The following is a 26,891-nucleotide window of genomic DNA, read 5'->3' as shown; positions in this document are numbered from 1 at the left end:
TGTTTGCTGCTGCTTTACCTCAAAAGGAAGAAAGTGCCATATTTGCAACAAGGACTCATTTTACTTTACTTCTGTTAGGGGCAGAAACCCTTCTTCACTGACTATGAAATATTAGTGTAACCCTTTCAGAATTTACAGAATATTGATTACTTTTGAAGGCAAAAGGAGACAAAGAACAGAAAAAAAAAACTGCATCAAAAACCTGTACACAGTTAGTAATAAGTTCATCAATGCATCAGTTAGGAAAAAGAAAATAATAGAGAAACTTCAGATACTATGAATGGAAATATACTTGGATTGCTCCTTTTCCCAAGTAAGCCAATACAAAAAATCTAATATATAAATTAAAATATTATACTTAAAGAACAAGGATATGCAGATGTAGTTCATGTTTGTGTATTTGGTTTCATTAGTACTAACAGCTATATATCAAACTCAGAGTTAGGTGACCAGTATAAAAATTTTCCACAGTTCCGTAACTGAATTAGTGCCACCTCCATTAATCCTTAGTGTTCCGAACATATGGAAAAATATCTGTAAGCTTAGTTAAGCTTTTTGTTCTATGCAATATTTAATACCAGAGTTTGCAATAACTACTAAATGGGCTTATCCTGTATTGGTGGGGGGAAAGCCAAAGCACATAGTAGTTCAAAATACTTAATTTGGTTTTATTACCTTTCCTTTATTACTCAAATGAAAATGCACGAATTATAACATAAAATTAGCCTCATTCTAAAATATCCATATTTCCCCATATTTTATCTATAAACATAAGGTAAATACCTACATATTAAGTATTACACGTAATTCACAATACAGTAATTCTGTTGGCAGTTTTCAAAGGTTTTTAAGCATGTGAGATGATACACGAGTGGATACTCAATATTTGTAATGATGAATTCTTAGCTTTTAATGGCTACTTTCATAAATACTGAGTTATATGTAAGTAAGATGGACCTGTAATTTTCTGTTTAAAAGTAAACACTCATTTCTAGTATAAAAATTCATCACAATGAATATGCACTCACTGAGGAAAATGTCCCCATTACACTGAATGGGAAAAGTTACAAAACAGGATGTACAGTATGTTCCCACCTGCTGATTGAGTAACAAAGAAATAATGCACAAAGGACTGAAAGGATACTGGTCAAGTGCCAACAGTGCTAGGACTATAGGTGTATTTTCTGCTTTTAGTTTAACTATATTTTCTAATTTTTCTGAAATAGATATGTATTGTTTTGTTATTTTAAAAAATGTTACTTTTCTATAGCTTATTATGACCTTATTGAAAGTTACAGACTCAACAAACTAGACAACTAGAGTTTGTCCAAAGCTACAGAAAAATGTCTTATTCTTAGGACATTCAGAGAATCTACCTCTTAGAAGAAAAGTAATACATAAATAGTAACCAAATCATAGGTGTCCAACTTTGATGAATATTTCAAAGGCTCCATATATACACCTGCATTTTCTCATTCAAGCTATTCTAAGTGTAAAACCAGAATTGCAGTTAGAAGACCAAAACAGCCAGATACCTGGGTTCAAGACTCAGATCTGCCACTTACTACGTGTGAAACCTTTTCATATGTAAACCTCTCTGTGCTTCAGCCTCCTCACTTATAAAGTGCAAATAATAATAAAACCTACCACATAGGGTTTATGTGCTTATTAATGCATGTAAAGTGCTCAAAGCAGTTCCTGACACATGGCTGGTGCTGTGAAAATGTTAGCTTCTACTAGTTTCGCAATTAACCTTAAAAAAGTCTTCAAATGTGAAAAAGATAAAAGCCACTACAGCTAGATCATTCTTTAGCTTACAAAACTACAGTTCTGAATAATCATTAGAATTTAGTCATATAAATATAAAAAAACGCTTTTTTTTTTCTCTATTTCTAAAGATTTACCAAGGCATAAGTCACCTGTAGTAAAGCAAATAAATATTAAGCGTATGGTATAATAAATTTTTGAATATGTATACCTTGTGTAATCACAACCCAGATCAAGATACAGAACGTTTCCAGCACCCCAGAAGCTTCCATGGGCCCGGCCTGCTCAGAAAGCTCTCACCAAAGGATGGCCTCTATACTAATCCCCAACACCACTGATTAGTTTCATCTGCTTTGAACTTCGTAAGAATCAAATTGTATAGTACGCACTCTTTCTTTCATGCAACTTTACGTTTGTGAGATGAATCCATGTTTTACATTCTTTGTCACAGCTGTACAGGTAGTCTTTTATTTACAAAGAAAAAAATTACTTTTCGCTGTAGTCTGAATGTCCCCCAAAATGTGTTAAAACTTAATTCTCATAGTGGTGGAAGAAATGGGGCCTTTTGGGAAGTGATGAAGTCATCAGGGCCCTCATGAACATACTAGTGCCTTATAAAAGAGCTGAAGGGAACTAGCTTAGGCCCCTTTCTGACCTTTTGCCTTCCACCATGTAGGACACAGCATTTGCCCCTTCTGCCATGTGAACATGCAGCAATAAGGCCCACAACAAATGCCAGTACCCTGATCTTGAACTTCCCATCTTCCAGACTGTAAAAAATAAATTTCTGTTCTTTATAAGTTACCCAGTCTCAGGTATTTTGTTACAGCAGCACAAATGGACTAAGACACTTTTTTAATATAACTTTAGAGTTATAATCCGCAATAAGGACAAAAGATTTCATACTGAATCAGCCACTCTCTTCAGTGACCCCCAGTGATGAACAACATTTATAAAACATATTATGGCCTTGCAAAATGAATCCATGCAGTTAAAAGTCAAGAGAGTAGTTACCCTTGACTACTCTCTTGAGTAGGGAAAAGTGGGTTGTAATTGGAGGCTTCTGGGTACTGGTAATGTTCTGTTTCTTGATCTGGAAGTGTTAAAATTGTGAAAATTCATCAATTTACACACTTTTAACAGTGTACACAAACCTTTCTGAGATAACCCTGTACATACCATCATTCATTTATAGTGATTACCAACATAATCACAGCAAATTTACAAGTAAAAATATGAAGTTTTGTAAAGGCAAGGATGGACAACAGAAAAGATGAAACCGGAACCAAAACTAAATGTCAACTACACACTAATTAATTTAAATGATCTCACTTAACCTTTACAACTCTGTGGAGAAGAGGACAATCATCCCAATTTTGCCAAAGAAGCAACAAGCTCAGAAAATTGTCTGAGGTCATACTATAAAGAACAGACTTATTCAAATTCACATCTGACGCCAAGCCCCCTACCACTATCGATTAAGAATTATAGAAAATAATTTAAGCTTTCTATACCTCAAAATATTTAAATCTATTTTTCAGAGCCTCAATAGTTCTTAAGCTTTCCTCATGTTGCTTTTCTTTAGCTGCCAAAAGGGACTTCAGTTTTTCTCTCTGAAATGAAAAGGAATAAATTCAGAGTAGTATTACCCTGTGCTTAAAATTGGGATAAAAATGTACTTCGGCAACTGTATATTGGAATTACTTTGAGGACCGGAGTTAATAAATTCTCCAACCTAGTGGATTTTAACTATTTGATAGTTTCTACAAATATACTACTAAAACATTCAGTATATACAAGTGATATGAAAAATTCAAATTTCTGTTATTTTAAATCAGTATTATCATTTTCTTTATAATGTTTAGAATTTTACATCTTTTCACAACAAGTTTCACAGAAAATAAAACATTCAGAGGCAATAACAACAAAATGCCTATAATAACCCAGAGGCCACTATATTCAAAACATAGCTTTATAGTCATGTGTACGTTTTTGTTTGTAATAACCAGAAATAGAATCCTGGTCTCCATCCCAATTCAGGACTTAAGCCTCTACTATAATATCATACTCAATTTACAAAACATTTTTACAGCTTTAAAATAAAATTTATCATCCTACCTCACTTTCAAGATCATCAGCAACCATTACTTCCTAAATTTAAAAAGAAGAAATGTATTTTAACTTTTGAAAGTGTATTTTATAAGCTTTTTTTTTTTCTTTTTGTGACTGGCTGGCATGGGGATCCAAACCCTTGACCTTGGTGTTACAAGGCTGCACTCTAACCAACCGAGCCAACTGGCCAGCTGATGAAAGTTTATTTTAAAAGGCATGAGCCTGACAAATATCTTTTTAAAAGACTGGCACATGTCTTTAAGGTTAGGGACAAGGATGGGAAAAGAAATTGTCTGTGCACTACCAACTCTGTTGTATGAGCTGTCATTCATTCTTCTTACTCACCAGGTTCAGAAGCAATTTTAACTCTTTTGAGAACCCATCAATCACCAAGTCGTACTTGCTCTTAATCCTCATGTCTTTTGTCCACTCCCTCCTCTCCAATCCCATGGCCCTGACTATATAGTTCAGTCCTTTGTTATTACCACACACCTAAATTATTGATAACTGCCTTCTTTTTGGTATTAACTTTTTTTATTGTGAAATACATCACATATACATGAGTATAATGTGCTATTTCTATACTTTAAGTATTATTTAAAGCATAATAAAATTAACTTCTGCACCACTATCCTTGTATACTTGAAACAAATATACATTCCATATTTCTAAAGTCCAGAGTTAAATATACATGTTAAATGAAAATTGTTAATTCTCTTGTTCAAAGCTGCTATGTCATAAGCTGTCCTATGGTGAAGCCCTGATGGCAAGGAGCCAGAGCCTCTTGACAAGTCAGTGAGCTTGGAAACAGAGGCTTTAGCCCTTCAGATACTGGAGCCCTAGCCACCAGCTTGATTGTAACCTCATGAGGGACCTTGAGCCAGAATCACAATGTCAAGCTATCTCCAGATTCCTGACCCTCAGAACATGCATCAGATAATAAACATCTGTTGTTTTATGCTGCTAAATTTGAGGTCAACTTGTTACACATCAACAGAGTACTAATACACAGTGCATATCTGAAATTATCTTTATTCTATCCTCTCATATGATTGGGCATTTATAAAATTGTTTTCTTAAAAATACTGAAAGCATTGTCCCACTGTCTTCTCATTTCCAATGTTATGGTTGACAGATTCAAAGCCATTTTGATTGCTGATCTTTGAACATGTAACTTAAAATTCTGGGGAGGCAGAGAGGGCATTTGTAGGATCTTTTTTGTTCTCAGTAAAAGTTTCACAATGATTACTTTGGTGTGGACCTACCTTCATTGACTGTGGGTCTTTTCGATCTGTAAAAATCATGTCTTTCAGTTTTCTGGGATTACTTTATTATTGATTTTCTTGCCTCTATTCTCTCTCTCTCTCTGGAACACCTATTATTCAAATGTTGGACCTCTCAGTCTGTTCTACAATATTCCTGTCTTTTCTATTTGCCAAGTCTTTATGTTTTTCCTACACTTGCTGGCCATTTTCTTGGCTTTATTTTTCATATCATGTTTCCTTTTTAAAACATTTTGTTCTTAATTTATAGGTATAATAGCCTCTTTTCTCACTGAAGATAGTAATACAAGGCAGTTCTTGGTTTACTGGTTTTTAAAATTTCCTTTCCCTGTATAATCCATTTCTTCTGAGTGTCTCTTGTGTTTGTTTAGACTCTACTTTCCATGGAGATGTCTGGCACCTTGGTTTCTGCTAATGTTTAAGAGTGCAGCACTTAAGAACTGACTAGAAGGTCTAAGCCTGTGTGTGACTAAGAGCTTTATTGCACGATGATATGGTTGGGCCAGCTAGCTATGAAACCCCTCATTTCAGTGATTTTAAGTATTTCCTTCTTGGGCTGGAAAGATTCCTTTTAGAAGACTTCTAAACTCCTGTCTGGCTGGTGAAAAACTCACTGGAACTCACAGTGTTCCGGTAGCTAAGTGGGGGAATAAAAGGAATAGGAGGGTCTCAGCACTCAGAATGTCAAAATTCACTTGATCTAGTGTTTTGTGTGGTTATACCCATCCTCAGCTAAAATTAGTGTCCCCAGTTCAGATACTCTGTTTAATCTCTCCAGAGATTAATAAATCTCTAATCTTCTGTTGAGGGTAGAAGAGCAAAGAGGAATAATTGCACTTGAATGAAATGAATTAGGGGATTTAGAAACCTGTTCCTTAAACAGACTTTTAAGCAATAATTCTGCTTTTACCCACAAATCCATAGGTACCTGGTACCACCAACTCCTGAGCCTTTTAAGGGTGCTGAGTTATAAATCACTTCACTTTCCCCATTACTGGTCTCAGATTCAGATTTCTCAAGTTTATTAAATCATTAATCATTATTTGTCTGCTTTCCAGATTCGACATTTTGTTACTGTGTCATCCATCTGCCTTGAGTTGCATGTCCCCCCAAAACTTAACTCCCACTATAACTGTTGAAGGTGGGAAATCCTATTATGATAACTGAAAGATAGGGCCTTGAAGAGGTGATTAGATTGTAGGACCATGCCATAGTGAATGGATTAAAAATGGTGGTCATGGGCATGGTTCTAAGGGCTTTAAAAGAAAAGCACGAGAGATTAGTCTCTCTCTGCTCATCATTTTCGCAATGTGATACACTACTGTCACTGTCGCCACCACCAAGGCTCTCACCATATGCATTCCCTGGACTTCAGCCTTCCCAGCCCCAGAAACTGTAAGCAATTACAAGGTTTTCTCTGTAAAATACCCAGTTCCATGTATTTTGTTATAAGCAACAGAAACAGACTAATACACCATCCCTCTGTTTGACCTGAAGGATGCTTTTGAAATGACCCTTTGCCATCCTTTTAGTATGGATGTGAATAAAAGAGAAAGTAAATGCATGTGTTAGAACTATTACTTTAACCTAGAAGTTACCCCTACCTTCAACCATACCAAAGATGGTATTTAATTTTTATAGTGAATATTTAATTTTACCAACATATTTTATCAATTTCTGGGCTCACCAGTGTTTCTTATATCTCATCTCTCTCTCCTCTGTGTTTAGGTTTCTTCATGCTGAAATACATTGTTTAGCAGTTCTTTTCCTGAGGGTCTATGGGTGGCAAATTATCTAAGTCTTTGAGAGTCTGAAAGTGTCTTTATTTTGCCCTCACTCTTAAATGATTGTTTGGGAATAAAAGTCTAGGTTGAAGGCTCATTTTTCTAGTATTTTAAAGATGTGATTGTCTTTTCTTTTTGCCAATATAAATTCTCCTGTCAGTCTGCCTTTCCTTTCTAACTACTTTTAAGATCCTCTCTTTAAATCTAACGGAGTATAGTTCCACAATGTGGTATCTAATATGTCTGTATTTTTATTTATCCAGCTTGGTACTCAGAGTGTACTGTCATCTGAAATCATCTTTTTCTTCAATTCTTGAAAATTATCAAAAATTATCTCTATTTTCTTCTCATTGGACTTGCAAATTTTAATGACTTTTTCTCACAGTGCTACATCTGGATGAATACTTAACACTATCTAGCAGTTTACTAATTTGTTCTTCAAGTATAACCAATCTAGAGTTTTTCCTGTCACAATTTTAATCTCAGTGACTAAATAAGGCAACTAAATCAACATATGGGGGAAAAGGAGTAGGAAAGGAAAGACTCAAAGATGACTGTAAGCTTAGCTCAGGTACTAAAGATAGTGGTTGTGCTCTTAGAAAAAAAAAGGGGGATCATTCATTTAAGGATAAGATAATGAATTTGTTTGGTGATACATTCAGTTTTAGGAAAATCTAAAATAGATAGCAAGATATTAAAGTGATAGAAAAAATTAGGACCAAAAGGACACAGCTGTACCAATCATGTGTTTACTTCTTACTTTTGAAATGTAAATATCTCACAAGATTTCACCTGTGACATGTAATGTGCATGATAAAATGTGTATTTAAGGAGTGAACTGATTATACTAGATTTCATATATTTTCTCCTTTAACTCTAAAAGTAACAATTTATGGATATTTCTTTTATTTCCAATTGTTTACACAACAGAGAATACAATACAGATCACTGCTTCAGGGATTTTACTCATAACAATGTTCTCTGGAATGCCCTCGGATTCCCTCTTGCTTCCTTCAAAATTCAAAAGAAATACCATCTCCTATAGGAAGTGCCCTCTCAGAAGCAGCAGCCCACAGTGATCTCTCCTCTCTCCTCTGAATGTCTCTTACCCTGTCCTTACCTGTTAGTTGGCATACGCTACTTTTTATATGACATTGAAAGTTTTATGTAAAGGGCCGAGTCCCTAGTGAGCTATAACTCTCCTCAAGGGCAATGACCTAATTTTACCTCCTTTAGCACCCAGCACCATGACTTGATCTGACAGGTGATCATTAACAATGTTATTGATGACAATTATTGGTAATAAAAGAGTTCTTGGGTATTTTCTTTATGCAGATTATTTACCTCATTCAGCTGTAATTGTAAACCATTGACTTTATCCAATAGTATTCTTTGTTCTTGCTGAATTTTTCTCAACCTCTCTTTCAAATCTTCATTTTCAATCTCCAGATCCTAAAATAATAAACAGGTGCTAGAACAATCTTAAAAAGAGCAATTCTTACAAAAGAAATTTTAAAAAGCAGTTCGCTATCATACAGATACATACATATATAAAAATAATTTCAATGATACTCAAATCACAAAATCTATACATCAGAAATAATATAGAAAATTACTATTCTATGATATCTAATAAATACAAGTATATACAAGAGAGCAAAATATCACTATTCCAATAAATAAAAAATAAAAGCATCACCTGGAAAAAGAAAATAGCAGAAGAACATGCCATTTTAACTTTTGCTTAAAACCTCACAAGTTTATGAGATCTAATGCTTTTTGTTAAATTAATCATTTCAATGCTCTGATAAAACATAAAAAATACATAGTAAACTAAGAAAACCCAAATAAAACGCTTTTTTTTTTTTACTATATTAAAAACAGCTATTCAATTTATAATTTAATGGCGTTTCAATCATAAAATAAACTATTTAATTATGGGTTCTTCCTCCAATATAACCCATGTAATAATTTTTTTTTAAACTTTGACCAACATTAAAGGTAAAAAGCACTGCATGGTTAGTTTAACAAAATTATTTTTCTTAATCAAAATAAAAAATATTTTAAGAAAAAGTTCAGATTTTATTTTATTTACATTAATGACTATCACTTTTATCACTAATTTTCCAAAATGAACACAAATGTATGGTTTACATCACAAAACAGACATATTTAAATCAACAAAGAATTATATAAAGTTGTTAAATTATTTGCTTTTCCTAATATATATTAAAACAATACTTTCTAGACCATATTTCTAATGTTATATAACATAATTACATAATATGGACCCAAACATTCATAACAAGTCAATTCTTTTAGAAGGGATTGGGCAAGAAAATAGAATCACAAAGCATAACAAATTTCCCTTCCTTTCCCCCCACTCATTCACCCACTTCTCCCACTCTCTTACTGCCTGTCTTCTCCCCTCATCCCACTACAAACAACACTGGAATTCTTATTAAAGAAAGATACCAAACTTTCTTTTCTACTTACCTGAATGTTTTGATGCTCCCTCTGATTTGATTTCATGTTTACTTCATCCTGCATGTGTGTCAAATTTCGCTTTGGTAAAACATAAGAAAGCACAGGTTAGCAAATACAGGAATATAGAAAAGTATATTTTCCTCAATAGATAATACACCCAATTAGTGATTTTCAATTTATCCAACATTAAATTTTGTTGCACATACACAAGGTGGCAGTATTTCCACGTAAAACCCCAAAATGGAAAGCATATTTAAGAATATAGGTTTTTAAATAAATCAAGTATATAGGAAGGCACTTCAAAAAGTTCATGGAAAAATAGAATTAAAAGATAATACAGATCCTTCCATGAACTTTTTGAAGACCTTGTGTATTTTTTAAATACTAAATAATAACAAAATTTAAAGTACTTATTGTGAAGTATACATTTTAACTAAAGTCACAAGTTTTAAAAAGGAGAATTTGTACTAGACAGAAAACAAAATTTTGTGTTATAAAGAATTGCCAACCACTCCCAAAGGAAGAATTTAGTTTTTGTTAAAAAAAAAAAAGGAGGGGGAAGGGGAAGTCATATTAATTTTGAAAGACAATATGGAAATTATTTATTTATTTATTTATTTCTCTAAGCACTGCTCAAATAAAATATCAAGAGGTGTGGTGAGGAAGAGACAGACAATCCCGTGACCTGAGATACAGAAAAGACCTCTAAATAACTTGGTTGGGTATATATTGTTATTCCAGCTTAGAGATTTGCTTTAACAAAAGCACAACACAATTATTAAACAAGAGAACAAATAACCTCCTCTTTATTGATTAAATCTACACAATAACTAATTTAGAAAGCTATTTCTTCCTTCCTTTTTTTCTTCATATCCTATTGTATTGAAGAATTTCCCCATAACAATAAATATTTCACTCTGTTACGAAAGGAGAAGAGGGGGAAACTGTACATGATCTGCCAGGCTAAAATTCATCATTTAAGAATCTCAACAAAGTGTAATATCTCATACTTGAAATGGTTGGATGTTCAGGGCCCCAGTCAGAAGGCTTTTTATTTCCCATTGGAGACATCTGTTATAATTAAGATCCATTGTCTCAATCTGAGTGATAGTATCTTGAAAGGACCTTATAGTCTTAATACCTAGGTTCTAAATGGGCATAATTAACTGAGGAGAGAGACAGCATGCATTTGAACTCAAAAAAGTTATGCATAATCATTAACTAGTTTTACTAAGCACTTTACTTAAATTGCACAATACATATAATTTTTAAAAATTAAAATTAATATCTACCTGTTGCAAAGATGGTCCTTTCTTCCAAAGTTCTCTCCCTAAAAATTTAAAGAGATAAAGAAAAACAATGAAACAGCAGGTTAACTTGGGTAGATATGAATTTCTTAGCTATATAATTAAGTCAATATTAAATAAATACATTTTAGAGTTTCCTCTAAAACTTACTAATTGTTAGTTTATTTCTAAAACTTATTAAATACCATTTTTGCCTACCAAATTAGCAAAGTTTTTTTTTTAATATGAAAATATTCAGGTAGATAATATTCAATGCTAGGGAGGGGAGGCAGGTAAAAAAAAAAAAAAATGGGAAATTTAAAACATTCCTAAATTAGAAGGCAACTTGTCAATGTATGCCAAAAGCTGAAAGAAATGTGCAAGTCCTGAATCAGTGATTCAATTTCTAGGAATTGATCCTAAAGGGCTAATAAAAATATGCTAAAATATTTACACATAAGGACAGTCACTACATTGTTATTTATATTAGTAAAAAAAACTGTAAATAAACACCACCTCCACCTATAAAAAATTCCTTCATTAAATGAAGTTTAAATAAATGGAAGCTTACACATCAATAAAAATCATACTGTAGAAAAAATATTTATGAGGGTAAAGCCTTCAAAATATATTACATAAAGTAAGCTACAACTCAGTATTACTGGTGACCTCAATTTTATGCATAGGAAAAACACTGAAAGTATATTCTTCAAAACATTGATAGAGGCTCCTCCATAGTAGGATGAGTAACTAACTTTACTCATTGTGCTTTTCTGTATTTTCCAATTTTCCTTTAATAAACACAGAAAAATACTTATCACAGGCATTTGATAAATATCAGCTGAATATTTTACAAACACATTTAAATAATGATTCTTTCTTTAAAACTTTGTTAAGTATAAAAGTTAAGGAGCTTCACCCCTCTTCATCAAAAAAAAAATTTAGTTAAACACTTGAATTGACTCTTCCTCCTCAGTTCTTAAATTGTTCCACAGTGTATTAGTGATCACTTGATAAACTAGATAATGTGCAACATACACTGACTCAAAACAAGTGACTATAATATAAGTAAGCAAATCCACGGTATGGAAGGAAATGAACCAATACTATTTATCAGTGAAGAATATTTTTCTTCTTATGAACTGTAGTTCTACTCTCTAAGTCTTTTAAAAGCAGCTCTTTATTTTTGGCAGCTGGCCAGTACGGGAATCTGAACCCTTGGCTTTGGTGTTTGTTATAACGCTGCACTATAACCATTTGAGCTAACCGGCCTGCCCTAACCTGGACTTTTCTAGTTACAGAAAACTGCTAGTACCTTTGTTAGTATTTTCCAATGCAGTCTTCAATAAGGTTAGAATGTCCAGATTGTCACCAATTCTTGCATAGTAAGAACTATCGTGGCCAAGGGCATCCAGCAAGCTTACATCGGCACCATTTTTGATTAAGACTTCTACCGCATCTCTGCAGCCATACTCACAACCTAGCATGAGAGCAGTTCTAAGAGGGAAAACGGAAGAATAAAAGAATTTGAAAAGAATCCAAGAAAATATTTCAGAAATGTTCTGCCAACAGCCCCCTTCTTAAAGAACAGATTCTACTTTAAGAAGTCATATTTGTAACAGATGCAAATTTTACTTTATATTATCTTATATTTTAACTACATTGCATTTATAAAAACATCTGCTTTGTCTTAGTTTGCAGAGCTAAAATCTTATATCACCTTCTATAATTTAATTAGTTCTACTACCAAACTAACCTTATTTATTCCAGTTCTTCAATGTCCTACAAGAAAAAAAATCACCACAAAAATCTTCCACAGCTGATACTGTCACCCCACCTTCTCAAAACACATCTGTTCAAGTCCCTTCATGAACTGAACCATATTATGCAAACTTCCCCTACAAATCCCTTCTCTTCCCAGAGAAGAATCAATCTGTTCCTTATGTCCCTGCTTAGAAGAGCTTTGATCCTTCTACCTGGAGACCTCCATGTCTTTGGACTTCATTTAAAATTTGTCTCCTCAAAGGCAGCCTTTATGAAAAATGGTATGGAGGTTCCTCAAACAATTACAGATAGATCTACCATATGACCCAGCTATTCCACTGCTGGGAATATACCCAGAGGAATGGAAATCATCATGCCAAAGGGATACCTGTACTCTGATGTTTACTGCAGCACTATTTACAATAGCCAAGAGTTGGAAGCGGCCCAAATGTCTATCATCAGATGAGTGGATAAGGAAACTGTGGTATATTTACACAATGGAATTCTACTCTGCTATAAAAAAGAATGAAATACTACCATTCGCAACAACATGGACGGACTTAGAGAAGATTATATTAAGTGAAACAAGTAAGGCACAGAAAGAGAAATACCACATGTTCTCACTTATTTGTGGGAGCTATAAATAAATAAATAACTACACAAACAAAGGGGGAGGGGGAAGAGGACATAACAGTCACAATTCCTTGAACTTGTTAAGACAACTGAACAGATATGATGCTGGGGGGGAGGGGGGAAAAGGAACAGGTAAAGGGTCACGAAAATCAATTACAATGTATATTGAGAAGTTAAAATAAATTTAAAAATCAAATAAAATTTGTCTCAAATAAATTTCCCTCAACTAACTCTGTGCTAACATGAACCACTGCTTTCACCTGCCATGACAGAACCATCAGCACTTAAACATTTCACAGTATATAAGAGAATACTAATCATGAAACAAAACAAATTACGGAAATTTAGAAGGACCCTAGAAATTATTTTGTCCAATCCTGTATTTTTACTGCTAAGGGAACCAACACCTCATAAAATAAAGTGACATCTCATATTTAACTCTATCTTCTATAGTGAATATTGGATTTCAAAAGGAAAATGATTCATGCTCTGCTGTGTATGCTGTTTCTTATATCCCTGCCTACCCCTCCCCATAGTTGCTGGTATAAATTCTATACATAACAGGCATTAACAAAGTGTTATTAAGTGAAAAAAATGCTACAGATAACACTGGGGAAAAAAAACTTACCTACAGAGTATCAGACTAAGGTTATAATTTATTTTTAAAACCATCTGCTATCTAGTCTATACAACATATATTGCCCTACCTCAGTGGATTTTTATGAACTTCCAATGAAAAAACATAGAAAAAAGTGCTTTGAAAAATATTAAGATCTCTAAAAATCATAAGGCATTATATGCAAATCAACCAAATCATCCCTCTCTGATCCTAAAACTTAATTTTAAAAGCAAAATTTTTTAGTCATGCTTGGAATCAGATTATGGTATCTGCAAAAATAAATATAAAAATGCCATTTTCTTAATAATCACTTTAATGATTTAATTGCTTAAGAATGTCCTCCAACTTCCAGTTAAGATGGGGGAATAGACGGTCCCCTGCATCACTCTCTCCCACAAATCAACCAATTTACAACTATAAAAAAGTAACAACAGCCAAGCTGGGTCTGCCAGAGCTGAAGGGAAGAGAAGGAGAGACCTATGGAGTGCGTGAAGGCAGGAGAAGCCACGATGAAAGAAAGAAAAAAACACTCCAAACATTTTGAGCCCTGGCCGCTTCCAGGCTGGAGCTGCTGAGAGCATGGAGCAGGAGCCGGCAAAAGCCGCAGCTGTGCCCTTCAGATGAAGTTGCTTGGAGGCGGCAGGGGAGAAGAGGGCCTTGATGGCCCCTAGGCCAGTGAGACCACTAATAGGGTTTCCATGGATCCACATAGGAGTGAGGAGCCACAACAACTGAAAAAAAGGAGCCACTCAGAGGCCAGCGAGTCACTGCAAGGGACCAAAGCATGGCCTGTCCAATGGGAAGTGTTTGCAGCACAGGCGGTGGGGGAGACAGGCCCACTGATGAACAGTGAGGCACAGCAAGGACAGCTGATCTGCACCCCAATCAGCATAGGAACACTCAGAGGAGACGGGTCAGGAATATAGAATTGCATGGGGTGCAGTTTGATGAAAAGACTCAGGCCCAGACCAGAGTTTCTATCCAACCCCGGTGCACCAGATCACATGAGAGGGAAGTACCTATAAAACCACCCATTAAAATCTGAGCTGCACAAGAAGCCCTCCCTAGGGAATCAGCAGCAAAGCAGCAATTTAGCAAAACCACACAGCTCAATTACTGGTCCCCACAGGAAGTTCCCCATCTTAAAAGTAAGCAAAGGACAACAAATTAGTTCCAATGCAGAGTTTAAGTAGTGGAACAGCAAATAATCCAACACAGAACTGAAAGAAAAAACAAAGTACCCGCAACCAGAGACGAAGTTTGGTATTAACTAGTAAAGGTCTCATTTCACCAAAGAACACCTATAACACCTAGAATAACTGGAAGTCCCCTGGGCTACCAAGCCAGAGAAGGGGGAGGTCTGTGGGCCTCAGCCATGCCCCCCAACACCCACAACCAGTCCCAAGAGTGGGGAAACAAGGGCTTCAACCATACCACCCTGACACATGCAGCCAGCACAGCAGCAACCACCGAGCAGCTGTAGGAAGTGCCCCAGGATCTCCCGAGCCAGGGTGGTGGGGGGCCTCAGGCCTCAGCCACACCCTCCAGACACAAGCCCAGCAGCAACCACTGAGCCACTGCAGGAAGTGCCCCGAGCTTTCCTGAGACAGGGCAGGAGGGGGCCTCATCCAGGCCCCCCCCAACACATGCAGAAAGCCCAGCAGCACCACTGAGCCACCACAGGAAGCACCCTGGGCTCTCCCGAGCTGTGGCAGTGGGAGGCCAAGGGCTTCTGCCATGCGCCCCCAACACCCGCAGCCAGCCCAGTGAAGACCACCAAGCTGCCACAGGAAGTGCCCCAGGCTCTCCTGAGCCAGGGTGGTGGGGGGCCAAGGGCCTTGGCCATGCCCCCCCAACACAAGCAGCTAGCCTAGCAACCACCACCAGGCCTCAGCAAGAAGGGCCCCGGATTCCCAAGCTGGAGTGGTGGGGGGGCAAGGGCTTTTGCCACACACCCCTGACATCTGTACCCAGCCTGGCAATGACCAAGCCACTGCTAGAAATCCCCCAGTCTCCCCTGTGGGAATGAGGGGAGTGCCACAGGCCTCAATCCCACCCCTCCTCCTTCCTCCTGCTTCCATCACATTTCCTTCCCCTTTCCCCCTCTCCCTCCCTCCCTACTCCCCAAATGCTCAGGAACAATATACTAAAATGCAAGAAAATAATATTAATAAAACTATATTTTCTTTAAAAAATTAAAAAACAAAAATAACACATTCACATCTAAAAAAGAAAAGAATGTCCTCCTTTGAGATGTCTAAACAATAAAAATAATTAGAGCTGTAAAATCTGACATCTAAAGACTATTTTATTATATTTAACTACTTTTAAATAACTATAAACAAAAGGACACGTGTTTAGAAAAATAAAATTAAATCAAAAGAAACCAACGATTCTACAAAATCCCAGAAATTTTAGTTATATGTTATTACAATACTTCAACTAATGGAGGGGATGTATTTCAGATACTTTGTGACCATAAACATTAGGATTATAATATAGTAAGCATCATGATACACTAGACTTAGAGAAGAAGAAAGGGAAAATTATGGATAGAAATTATTAGAGCACACCAACTAAAATAAAATCAAATACAAAAGCAAAAACAAACTAAGGCAATCTTGGTATACAGAAATGGACTGTTTAGGAGAAGGCTATACTGAAACATGTCAAGCTCCAGGACACCCAAGAACCACTTTACTCGCAAAAGATTCACTAATTAAGAAGTAGACTATTCATGTAATTTTTGTATTCTTCTCCTTTATATCTTATTTGTGCCCATTCATTGAAGATTTTTTTAAAAACTTAAAATAACTGGAATATAATTCCTCTTTCCTTCAGTTCTTTGACTCAAACATAGGCCCGAATCACTGCTTTTATTCAACATCTACCCTGTCATCTTCCTCTATTTCTCTCTCCTTCCTTCTTCAGCAGACTCTGAAGAAAAATGAGATGTGGATGCTAATTCCAAGGAAAAACAAGCCAAGGAAGGAGAGAAGCAAGGGGGATAGAAAGGCCAAGTCACAGCAGCAGAGTTTCATAATCACTGCATCCAGCTGGTATCTGGAAGAGCCATGATAAAAGAATTACCTGTTTTGTTTGTCTCTGGAATTAATATCCGCTCCTCTATCAATCAGCAGCTGACATATTGTTGGCCTACACATCTGAGTAGCCAGAACAAGTGGTGTTCGCCCATCCTAAGCAACAGGAAAAATAAAACAGCATTAAGACAAAAAAATCTTCCCAAAAAAAGTTAGAATCACAAGTTGAAATGAGAATAAACATAAACTGACTTACTATATCTTTGGCATTCACAGAGGCCCCATGGTCGCAAAGCAGCTGTATGCTAGAAGGACAGTCTGCCATTGCTTTTAGGAACAAAGGAAAATGATAAATGGTGAACATCTGTTGGTAAGACACATGATGTTCTTCTAGGTCCATATGAAGCATACATTTCTCAATTTCTAAACTAGTAAGCTTCACATCCTTCACTCTAAGTTTAACATTTTAAGTATCATTTTCTATCTGAAAATGGATTAGAAAAGATCATCTTATAAATTTTTTATAATTTCTTAGGACCAAGAAATATTGTCATCCTTGTAGAAAACAAGTATATACTACTATTGTAAGGGTAAACACAGATAATAAAAATCAAACTTAAATGTTCTATTTACAGTATATTTTTAAACATAGCTGTAAGTGACTTGATCCTTGAAGTGTTAGCTCAGTTTTTTTAAAGAATTATATTCATTTTTAACAGACACTCACAGTAAATAAAGCACAAATCAAACAATTCATATTTCCTTTTAAAAGTAGAGATTGCAATGTCTGCCCGTAATGATGTAAAGTGGGGTCATTTTGCTAAAAATTATAAGATGACATTATGCTTCTTCTTTGACCAACACTAGAGTTAATATCTGTATTAGAAAAAAGTTATTGTGAAATTCATAAAACAGGATTGTTTTATAATTCCCATGAATTTTTTTTAAAGCTTTATGAGTTGATATAAATTATTAGCAACAAAAAGTACTGATGAAGTCAGCATTCTTTTTTTCTTGGTGAAATTCATTAGAATTAAACCAAACACATAAGAAAATCAAGTAAATTTTCATTTCTCATGTTTCTGATTCAGCAAATCTTTTATATGAAATATATAATTAATAAGAAGATAAACTGAACCTGATTATATTAATTCAAGAACTATAAATTTAACAACCACTCACACCCAGTTATAAATAAGAATGAAAATATATAAAGCATAATGAATACCAGAGTTATAATATATTGAACATATAAAATCAGTATTAAGGTACTAGATGGTGTAGAATGTTAGCTGTTCACCAAACTCTGATCACCCTTTCTTCCATGGTAATAAAGTACTGGGTACACAGTGGCCACCTAGAGACCACATTTCCCAACTTCCTTGCAGCTAGTTGGAGCCGTATGACTTATATCTTGCCAATGGAATCTGACAGGAGTAATGTGTGCCTCTTCCAAGTCTCAGCCTTAAAAAATCTGGTTATGCATTCCTCCATAATCTTTTCCCTTCCTGTGAGTAGCAACACAGAGGTGCCTGCTACCAGCTTCAGCCTTAAAGTTGAGGACAATACCCTAAAAGACGACTGCTAAATGGAAGAAAACTGAGTCCCTGAATGACCCTATGGAGCAGAGGTATCAGCCAATCTGAACATGAAGACTGACATGAAAGAAATAAATTCTGTACTTTTTTAAAAGCCAACGTTATTTTATGATCTCTTTGTTAGAGCAGTCTAGTCGTGGCCCTAAGACAAAAAATTGCTGTCAGCAGTGGAGTAATGCTGTAACAATACCTAAAATATACTGTACTGGTTTAGTAATTTGGTAATGGGTGGTGAGTAAACATACTTCAGGATAAAAATCTGGTGATTATTCTTATGCTGTGTCAAAACATTTGATAAAGTTATCATCTGTGATAATTTAGAAGATAAACCATATGGTTATGAAGCCTTTCTAGGCAAAGCAACAGAAAAGAGCCAGTACATGTTTGTGCATATTAGCAGCTGTTTACAGTTTCTAACAAGGTACATAGGAAAGAGATACCCTCAAGCAAGAATCAGCCAGTTTGTGTACAGAGTATGCAGATATCTGGGGCCTCACACGGGTGGTAAAGCCTATTGTTTCTCTATACCAAACAATAGGTTATAAAACTGTTGTTGCTCACAACTTTTCCCAAAGACCTTCCAATAAGGAAAAAAGAAAAAGAAAAAAAAAAAATCAAGTCCTAGAATAAAGATTAAATTGAGGATGTTAGAGTTTCAAGATGGCGGCGGCTGCGGCGGCTGGCGCGGAGTAGCTGAGGTGGAAAAGGTGGCCACTGGGCCTCAGGCAGCCGGGAAACTTGTGGACCTTCCTCTGGCCATCTCTTAAGGGAGGACTGCTGCTGCTGGCCGGTCGTGGGGGCTCAACGCCACTTTGCCCCCGGCAGGAGAGGCTGCCTCATTTACAGGCAACAGCTTTGAAGTGTGGAGCAGGAAAAGAACTGATTCTTAGCTGCAAAAGCGAGTCTTGAAACAGGGAACACGGCGCCAGGGCTGCTGTGGATGCAGCCAGGATCCCGGAGGCTGGGGCCGCACTGAAGGTGGCCCGCTGCCCTATTCAGGATTCGAGGTTTCAGGCCGGCATTAAAGAAGATTCCTGGGAGCGTCCGAGCGGCGCCGCGACTGAACAGCCCGAGGCGGCAGCGCCGAGAACACGGAAGGCAACAAACCAGAGACAGAGCGAGCGCCCGACCTGGCACAGCACTGTGAGTGATCCCTGGCAAAGCTCTGTTCGGGGGGTGGATGCCCACGCGGCTCCCGCCTGCACCACCAGGCCACTCACTGCCCCGGTGCTGCCTCCATTTTCCCAGGTGCGGGCAGCTCCGCCCTGCTCGGCCATCACTGACCCCATCTGCTTGGCCTGGCGCAGGGCTTCCCGGATCCTGCGGGCCGGCCTCCTCTCCCACTCCCTCCGCGGTTCTCTGGCGGGGGTGTGGGGCGTCCCGACCAGTGTTGGGAGGGCTAGGAAGTACGGGCGGGCCGACTGTCACTCCACCACACCCTGGACTCCTGCCCCGGTAAACTTCCTGTTACTGGGAGGCAGATACCATCTCTGCGACCACCAGTTTGGAAAAAAGCCTAACGAATTTCTGGTTGGGAATAGTGTGGTAGGAGAGTTCCCAGGTCCGTTTGAACCTGCCGGAGAGCAGGCTGCAGGCAGGCACTAGACTCGGTTTATACCGGGGGGATAGAAAGGTGAACAAGACCCGAGAAAGATCTACACAGTGCTACAAAGGCACCCAGAGAGACCGGTCGTCTGTGCCTAGCAGAAACCTGGTAGACTTCCTGGGCGAGGCGGTGCTGAGCAGGGTCTTGAAGGCCCAGCTGATAGACGAGGGGTGCAGAAGACACGCCCCAGCCCAGCACAGTGTGCACAGAGGGGGGAGACGTGCGGCCAGGGAGGCGGAGACTCGACAGAAACCACACACCCGGTGGGGTCGCCACTGCACGATCTAACAGCCTGGGCCAGAGCACACGGAACGGGGAGAAGTCCTGTAACAGAAAGTGAAAGCTCAACAGAGATCACACACCCTGTGGTACGTGATCCACCAGCCCAGCAGAGTACAAGCTGACGAGAAAGGTGGATCCCCGGAGAAGCCCAAGACCCGAGGCAACCACACACACAAGACACTAGAGGCCAACTGAGCAGTCACGGCGGGAGCCATACCAAATTGGCAACCACAGCAACATCCTAGTTAGTCATTAGTCTCAAACCGGTGGACTGTGAAACCCCCTGCCACAATGAATAAACATCAAAAAAAAGACACCAGAAATACAAAAAATCAAGAAAGTACACCACCAAAAGTTAATAAATCTCATACCCTAGATCCTATAGAACAAGAAGCCCTTGAAATAACTGACAAGGAATTTCGAGTGATAATTTTAAGGAAACTGAATGAGATACAAGAAAACTCAGCTAGACATCATGATGAAATGAGGAAAAGTATACAGGATCTGAAAGAGGAAATATACAAGGAAATCAATGTCCTGAAAAAAAATGTAGCAGAACTTGCTGAACTGAAGAAGTTATTCAGCGAAATAAAAAACACAACGGAGAGTTTAACCAGCAGGCTTGTTGAAGTTGAAGAGAGAACCTCTGAACTTGAAGATGGGCTGTTTGAAATAACACAAGCAGACAAAAAGAAAGAAAAAAGAATCAAGGACATGGAAGAAAATCTGAGAGAGATATCAGACAACCTCAAGCGCTCAAATATCCGAGTCATGGGTATTCCAGAAGGGGAGGAAAATGGAGATTCCATTGAAAACATATTCAACAAAATAGTGGCTGAAAACTTCCCAGGTATAGGAAAAATCACAGATCTTCAGATCCAGGAAGCTCAACGATCTCCAAACGTATTCAAACCAAAAAGGCCTTCTCCAAGACATGTCATAGTCAAATTGGCAAAACTCAGAGACAAAGAGAGAATCTTAAAAGCTGCAAGAGAGAAGCGTCAAATCACCTATAAGGGAGCCCCAATCAGGTTAACATCAGACTTTTCATCACAAACCTTAAAAGCTAGAAAGGAATGGGATGATATTTTCAAAATACTAAAAGACAATGATTGCCAGCCAAGAATACTCTACCCTGCAAGGCTATCCTTCCGAAATGAGGGGCAAATAGTATATTTCTCAGACAAACAAAAACTGCGGGAGTTCACTACCACAAGACCACCCTTACAAGAAATCCTCAAGGGAGTACTGGGTTTGGTTCCTGAAAAATAACTACCACTGCCATAAAAACCTAAGAAAAATCTAAACCCGCTAGTACAATAAAAATGGCATTCATGAAGAGAAAACAAGCTAACAAAAACACTATCTACAACCTAAGGAACCAACAAACAAAGAAACCAAACAGTAAATCAGAAAGCAAGGAACAAAAGACACCTAAGACAACCAAACAACCAATAAAATGCTAGGAATAAATCAACACCTTTCAATAACAACTCTTAATGTTAAAGGCTTAAATTCCCCAATTAAAAGACACAGACTGGCTGACTGGATCAAAAAGCAGGACCCAACTATATGCTGCCTACAAGAGACCCACCTCACCCATAAAGATTCACACAGACTAAGAGTGAAAGGATGGAAAAAGATTTACCATGCAAACAGAAAAGAAAAACAAGCTGGAGTGGCTATTCTTATATCTGACAAAATAGACTTTAAACTAAAAACCATAAAAAGAGACAATGAGGGACACTACTTAATGATAAAAGGACTGATCCATCAAGAAGACATAACAATCATAAATATGTACGCACCCAATGTTGGAGCAGCCAGATTTATAAAACAAACTCTATTAGACCTAAAGAAGGAAATAGACACTAATACCATAATAGCAGGGGACCTGAACACTCCACTGTCAATATTAGACAGATCATCTAGGCAAAGAATCAGTAGAGAAACACAAGATCTAAACAAGACTCTAGACCAATTGGAATTGGCAGATATCTACAGAACATTCCACCCAACAACCTCAGAATATTCATTCTTCTCATCAGCACATGGATCATTCTCCAGGATAGATCACATATTAGGTCACAAATCAAGTCTCAATAAATTCAAAAAAATTGGAATTATCCCATGGATCTTCTCAGACCACAATGGATTAAAACTAGAAATTAATAACAAACGAAACTCTGGAAACTATACAAACACATGGAAATTAAACAGCATTCTACTTAATGACATATGGGTCCAAGAAGAAATCAAGCAGGAAATCAAAAAGTTTATTGAAACTAATGAAAACAATGATACATCATACCAAAACCTGTGGGATACTGCAAAAGCAGTATTGAGGGGAAAATTTATTGCATTAAATGCTCACTTCAGAAGAATGGAAAGATGGCAAGTGAACAACCTAACACTTCACCTTAAAGAACTAGAAAAACAAGAACAATCCAATCCTAAAGTTAGCAGACGGAAAGAAATCATTAAGATCAGAGCAGAACTGAATGAAATTGAAAACCAAAAAACAATTCAAAAGATCAACGAATCAAAAAGTTGGTTTTTTGAAAAGATAAATAAAATTGACAAACCATTAGCATGGCTAACAAAAAAAAGAAGAGAGAAGACTCAAATAACAAAAATTAGAAATGAAAAAGGCGATATTACAACTGATTCATCTGAAATACAAGGAATCATTCGAGACTACTTTAAACAACTATACGCCAACAAATTTGAAAATCTGGAGGAAATGGATAAATTTCTGGACACACACAAGCTCCCAAAACTGAACCATGAAGACGTAGAAAATTTGAACAGACCAATAACAATAAAGGAGATTGAAGCTGTTATCAGAAGGCTCCCAACAAAGAAAAGCCCAGGACCAGATGGATTCACAGCAGAATTTTACCAAACATTCAAAGAGGAATTGACACCGATTCTTTACAAACTATTCCAAAAGATTGAAACGGACGCAAATCTCCCAAACTCATTCTATGAAGCAAACATCATCCTGATACCAAAACCAGGTAAAGATATAACCAAAAAAGAAAACTACAGGCCGATATCCTTGATGAATATAGATGCAAAAATCCTCACTAAAATACTAGCAAACAGAATACAGCAACACATACGAAAAATTATTCATCACAATCAAGTGGGATTCATCCCAGGGATGCAAGGTTGGTTCAACATACGCAAATCAATAAATGTGATACACCATATTAATAAACTCAAACACAAGGACCATATGATCATCTCTATAGATGCTGAAAAAGCATTTGATAAAGTTCAGCACTCATTCATGACAAAGACCCTCTATAAGTTAGGTATAGAGGGAAAGTATCTCAACATAATTAAAGCCATATATGACAAACCCACTGCCAATATCATCCTGAATGGGGAAAAGCTGAAAGCTTTTCCTTTAAGAACAGGAACCAGACAAGGATGCCCACTCTCACCACTCCTATTCAACATAGTGTTGGAAGTACTAGTCAGAGCAATCAGAGAAGAGAAGGAAATAAAGGGCATCCAGATTGGAAAAGATGAAGTCAAACTGTCCCTGTTTGCAGATGACATGATCCTATATATCGAACAGCCTAAAACCTCTACAAAAAAACTGTTGGAATTGATAAATGATTTCAGCACAGTAGCAGGATACAAAATCAACACACAAAAATCAGTAGCATTTCTTTTCTCCAATAGTGAACATGCAGAAGGAGAAATCAAGAAAGCCTGCCCATTTACAATAGCCACCAAAAAAATAAAATACTTAGGAATTGAGTTAACCAAGGAGGTGAAAAATGTCTATAATGAGAACTACAAACCACTGCTGAGAGAAATTAGAGAGGATACAAGAAGATGGAAAGATATTCCATGCTCTTGGATTGGAAGAATCAACATAGTGAAAATGTCCATACTACCCAAAGTGATATACAAATTCAATGCAATCCCCATCAAAATTCCAAAGACATTTTTCTCAGAAATGGAAAAAACTATTCAGACATTTATATGGAACAATAAAAGACCACGAATAGCCAAAGCATGCTCAGCAAAAAAAATAAAGCTGGAGGCATAACACTACCTGACTTTAAGCTATACTACAAAGCTATAATAACCAAAACAGTATGGTACTGGCATAAAAACAGACACACTGACCAATGGAATAGAATAGACAATCCAGAAATCAACCCACACACTTACTGCCATCTGATCTTTGACAAAGGCACCAAGCCTATTCACTGGGGAAGGGACTGCCTCTTCAGCAAGTGGTGCTGGGATAACTGGATATCCATATGCAGGAGAATGAAACTAGATCCATACCTCTCACCGTATGCTAAAATCAACTCAAAATGGATTAAGGATTTAAATATGCACCCTGAGACAATAAAACTTCTTAAAGAAAACATAGGAGAAACACTTCAGGAAATAGGACTGGGCACAGACTTCATGAATACGACCCCAAAAGCACAGGCAGCCAAAGGAAAAATAAACAAATGGGATTATATCAAACTAAAAAGCTTCTGCACAGCAAAAGAAACAATTAACAGAGTTAAAAGACAACCAACAGAGTGGGAGAAAATATTTGCAAAATATACATCTGACAAAGGATTAATATCCAGAATATATAAGGAACTCAAACAACTTTACAAGAAGAAAACAAGCAACCCAATTAAAAAATGGGCAAAAGAGCTAAGTAGGCATTTCTCTAAGGAAGATATACAAATGGCCAACAGACATATGAAAAAATGCTCAACATCACTCAGCATCCGGGAAATGCAAATCAAAACCACATTGAGATACCATCTAACCCCAGTTAGGATGGCTAAAATCCAAAAGACTATGAACGATAAATGCTGGCGAGGCTGCGGAGAAAAAGGAACTCTCATACATTGTTGGTGGGACTGCAAAATGGTGCAGCCTCTATGGAAAATGGTATGGAGGTTCCTTAAACAATTGCAAATAGATCTACCATACGACCCAGCCATCCCACTGTTGGGAATATACCCAGAGGAATGGAAATCATCAAGTCGAAGGTATACCTGTTCCCCAATGTTCATCGCAGCACTCTTTACAATAGCCAAGAGTTGGAACCAGCCCAAATGCCCATCATCAGATGAGTGGATACGGAAAATGTGGTACATCTACACAATGGAATACTACTCAGCTATAAAAACGAATGAAATACTGCCATTTGCAACAACATGGATGGACCTTGAGAGAATTATATTAAGTGAAACAAGTCAGGCACAGAAAGAGAAATACCACATGTTCTCACTTATTGGAGGGAGCTAAAAATTAATATATAAACTCACACACACACATACACACACACACACACACAAACCGGGGGGGGGGGGGGGGGGAAGAAGATATAACAACCACAATTATTTGAAGTTGATACAACAAGCAAACAGAAAGGACATTGTTGGGGGGGAGGGGGGGAGGGAGAAGGGAGGGAGGTTTTGGTGATGGGGAGCAATAATCAGCTACAATGTATATCGACAAAATAAAATTTAAAAAAAATAAAAATTTTATGATTTAAAAAAAAAAAAAAAAAAAATTGAGGATGTTATAATCTCATCCAAGACTATTATTTCAGATGGCTTTGAAGTAGTAGCCATTAAAATGAAGTAGAAATCCTGAGTCAAGAAATAAAGATAAGGGGCCGGCCCCGTTGCTCACTCGGGAGAATGCAGCACTGGTAGCGCCAAGGCCGTGGGTTCAGATCCTATATAGGGATGGCCGGTGCTCTCACTAGCTGAGCGTGGTGCAGACCACACCATGCTGAGGGTTGCAATCCCCTTACCGGTCAAAAAAAAAGAAATAAAGATAAGAACTAAAGGAAAGTTAAGAACCATAGGTCCAGAAAACAACTCTGTAGATGCTTTTTGGCATATGGAAGTGGCTGGCAACAAACAGACCAGAAACCTACTAAGGTTGTACTATTCAAAACCCCAAAAGTTCAGTCGGCTAAAACTCATGATTGTTCTAGCCTTTCAACTGCCTTCACAGAGGGCAAATTCACCAATATCCAATGTATCTGTGGCCTTAGAGGATAACAGACAAGTTAAGACCCTCCCAGAAGGCAAAGCCAGGAGCCATAAAGCATAATGCATAAGGGATTTCTTCCAGAAATCAGAACTGGAAGGGGGCCGGGACGGGGTGAGATAGCATCCAGAGGAGCTACCCAAGAAATTTACTTCAAGACCTCAGTAAGAAGTCTTTGAAAGTTTTACTCAGCAAGATTTGATATATGTTATTAACTTGTGATCACTGTGTGTTTGCTGTTCTCCCCTTTCTGAATGGGAGTCTTTATTTCACTTATCTTGTTCTGGCTCCATCACTATATATTTTAAGGAGCAGATGTCTTCTCTATGAGTTACAGATTGCTGGACCATGAAGAGCCACCTCAGAGACAAAAAGAGAAAACTACGTATCACCCAGAAATTCTAGACTTAGAGCTAGATGAAGTAACTGGATTGGTTTATAGGTCCTCTTCCTTGGAGAGGAGTGAAGGGTTCTATGTATGGAAAGCAGGCGCTACAGGAATACGTGGAAGGCCAAAGGTCTGAACTGCAGAAGAAAGTACAATTTTTAACAAAAACCTGTTCTTCACTTCTTCTACTGTGCAGTAG

General features: G+C 37.3%; 1 protein-coding gene across 5 annotated transcripts in view; it reads right to left on the bottom strand.

Moving 5' to 3' along the window:
* Positions 1-26,891, bottom strand: part of UACA (uveal autoantigen with coiled-coil domains and ankyrin repeats) — a 115,181-nt gene that overhangs the window by 12,963 nt on the left and 75,327 nt on the right. For all 5 annotated transcript variants that reach the window (XM_063089658.1, XM_063089659.1, XM_063089662.1 and 2 more), the window contains exons 6-13: positions 17,033-17,103; positions 16,826-16,932; positions 12,035-12,216; positions 10,726-10,763; positions 9,443-9,511; positions 8,291-8,398; positions 3,886-3,918; positions 3,282-3,380 (exon numbers count right to left, since the gene is read on the bottom strand). In XM_063089658.1, coding sequence (XP_062945728.1) covers positions 3,282-3,380; positions 3,886-3,918; positions 8,291-8,398; positions 9,443-9,511; positions 10,726-10,763; positions 12,035-12,216; positions 16,826-16,932; positions 17,033-17,103 — 707 coding nt within the window. The remainder of the gene's footprint in view (positions 1-3,281; positions 3,381-3,885; positions 3,919-8,290; positions 8,399-9,442; positions 9,512-10,725; positions 10,764-12,034; positions 12,217-16,825; positions 16,933-17,032; positions 17,104-26,891) is intronic.

The sequence above is a fragment of the Cynocephalus volans genome, chromosome 3 (assembly GCF_027409185.1).
Source record: "Cynocephalus volans isolate mCynVol1 chromosome 3, mCynVol1.pri, whole genome shotgun sequence".
NCBI lineage: Eukaryota > Metazoa > Chordata > Mammalia > Dermoptera > Cynocephalidae > Cynocephalus > Cynocephalus volans.
This window is presented reverse-complemented; position numbering and strand designations above follow the sequence as displayed.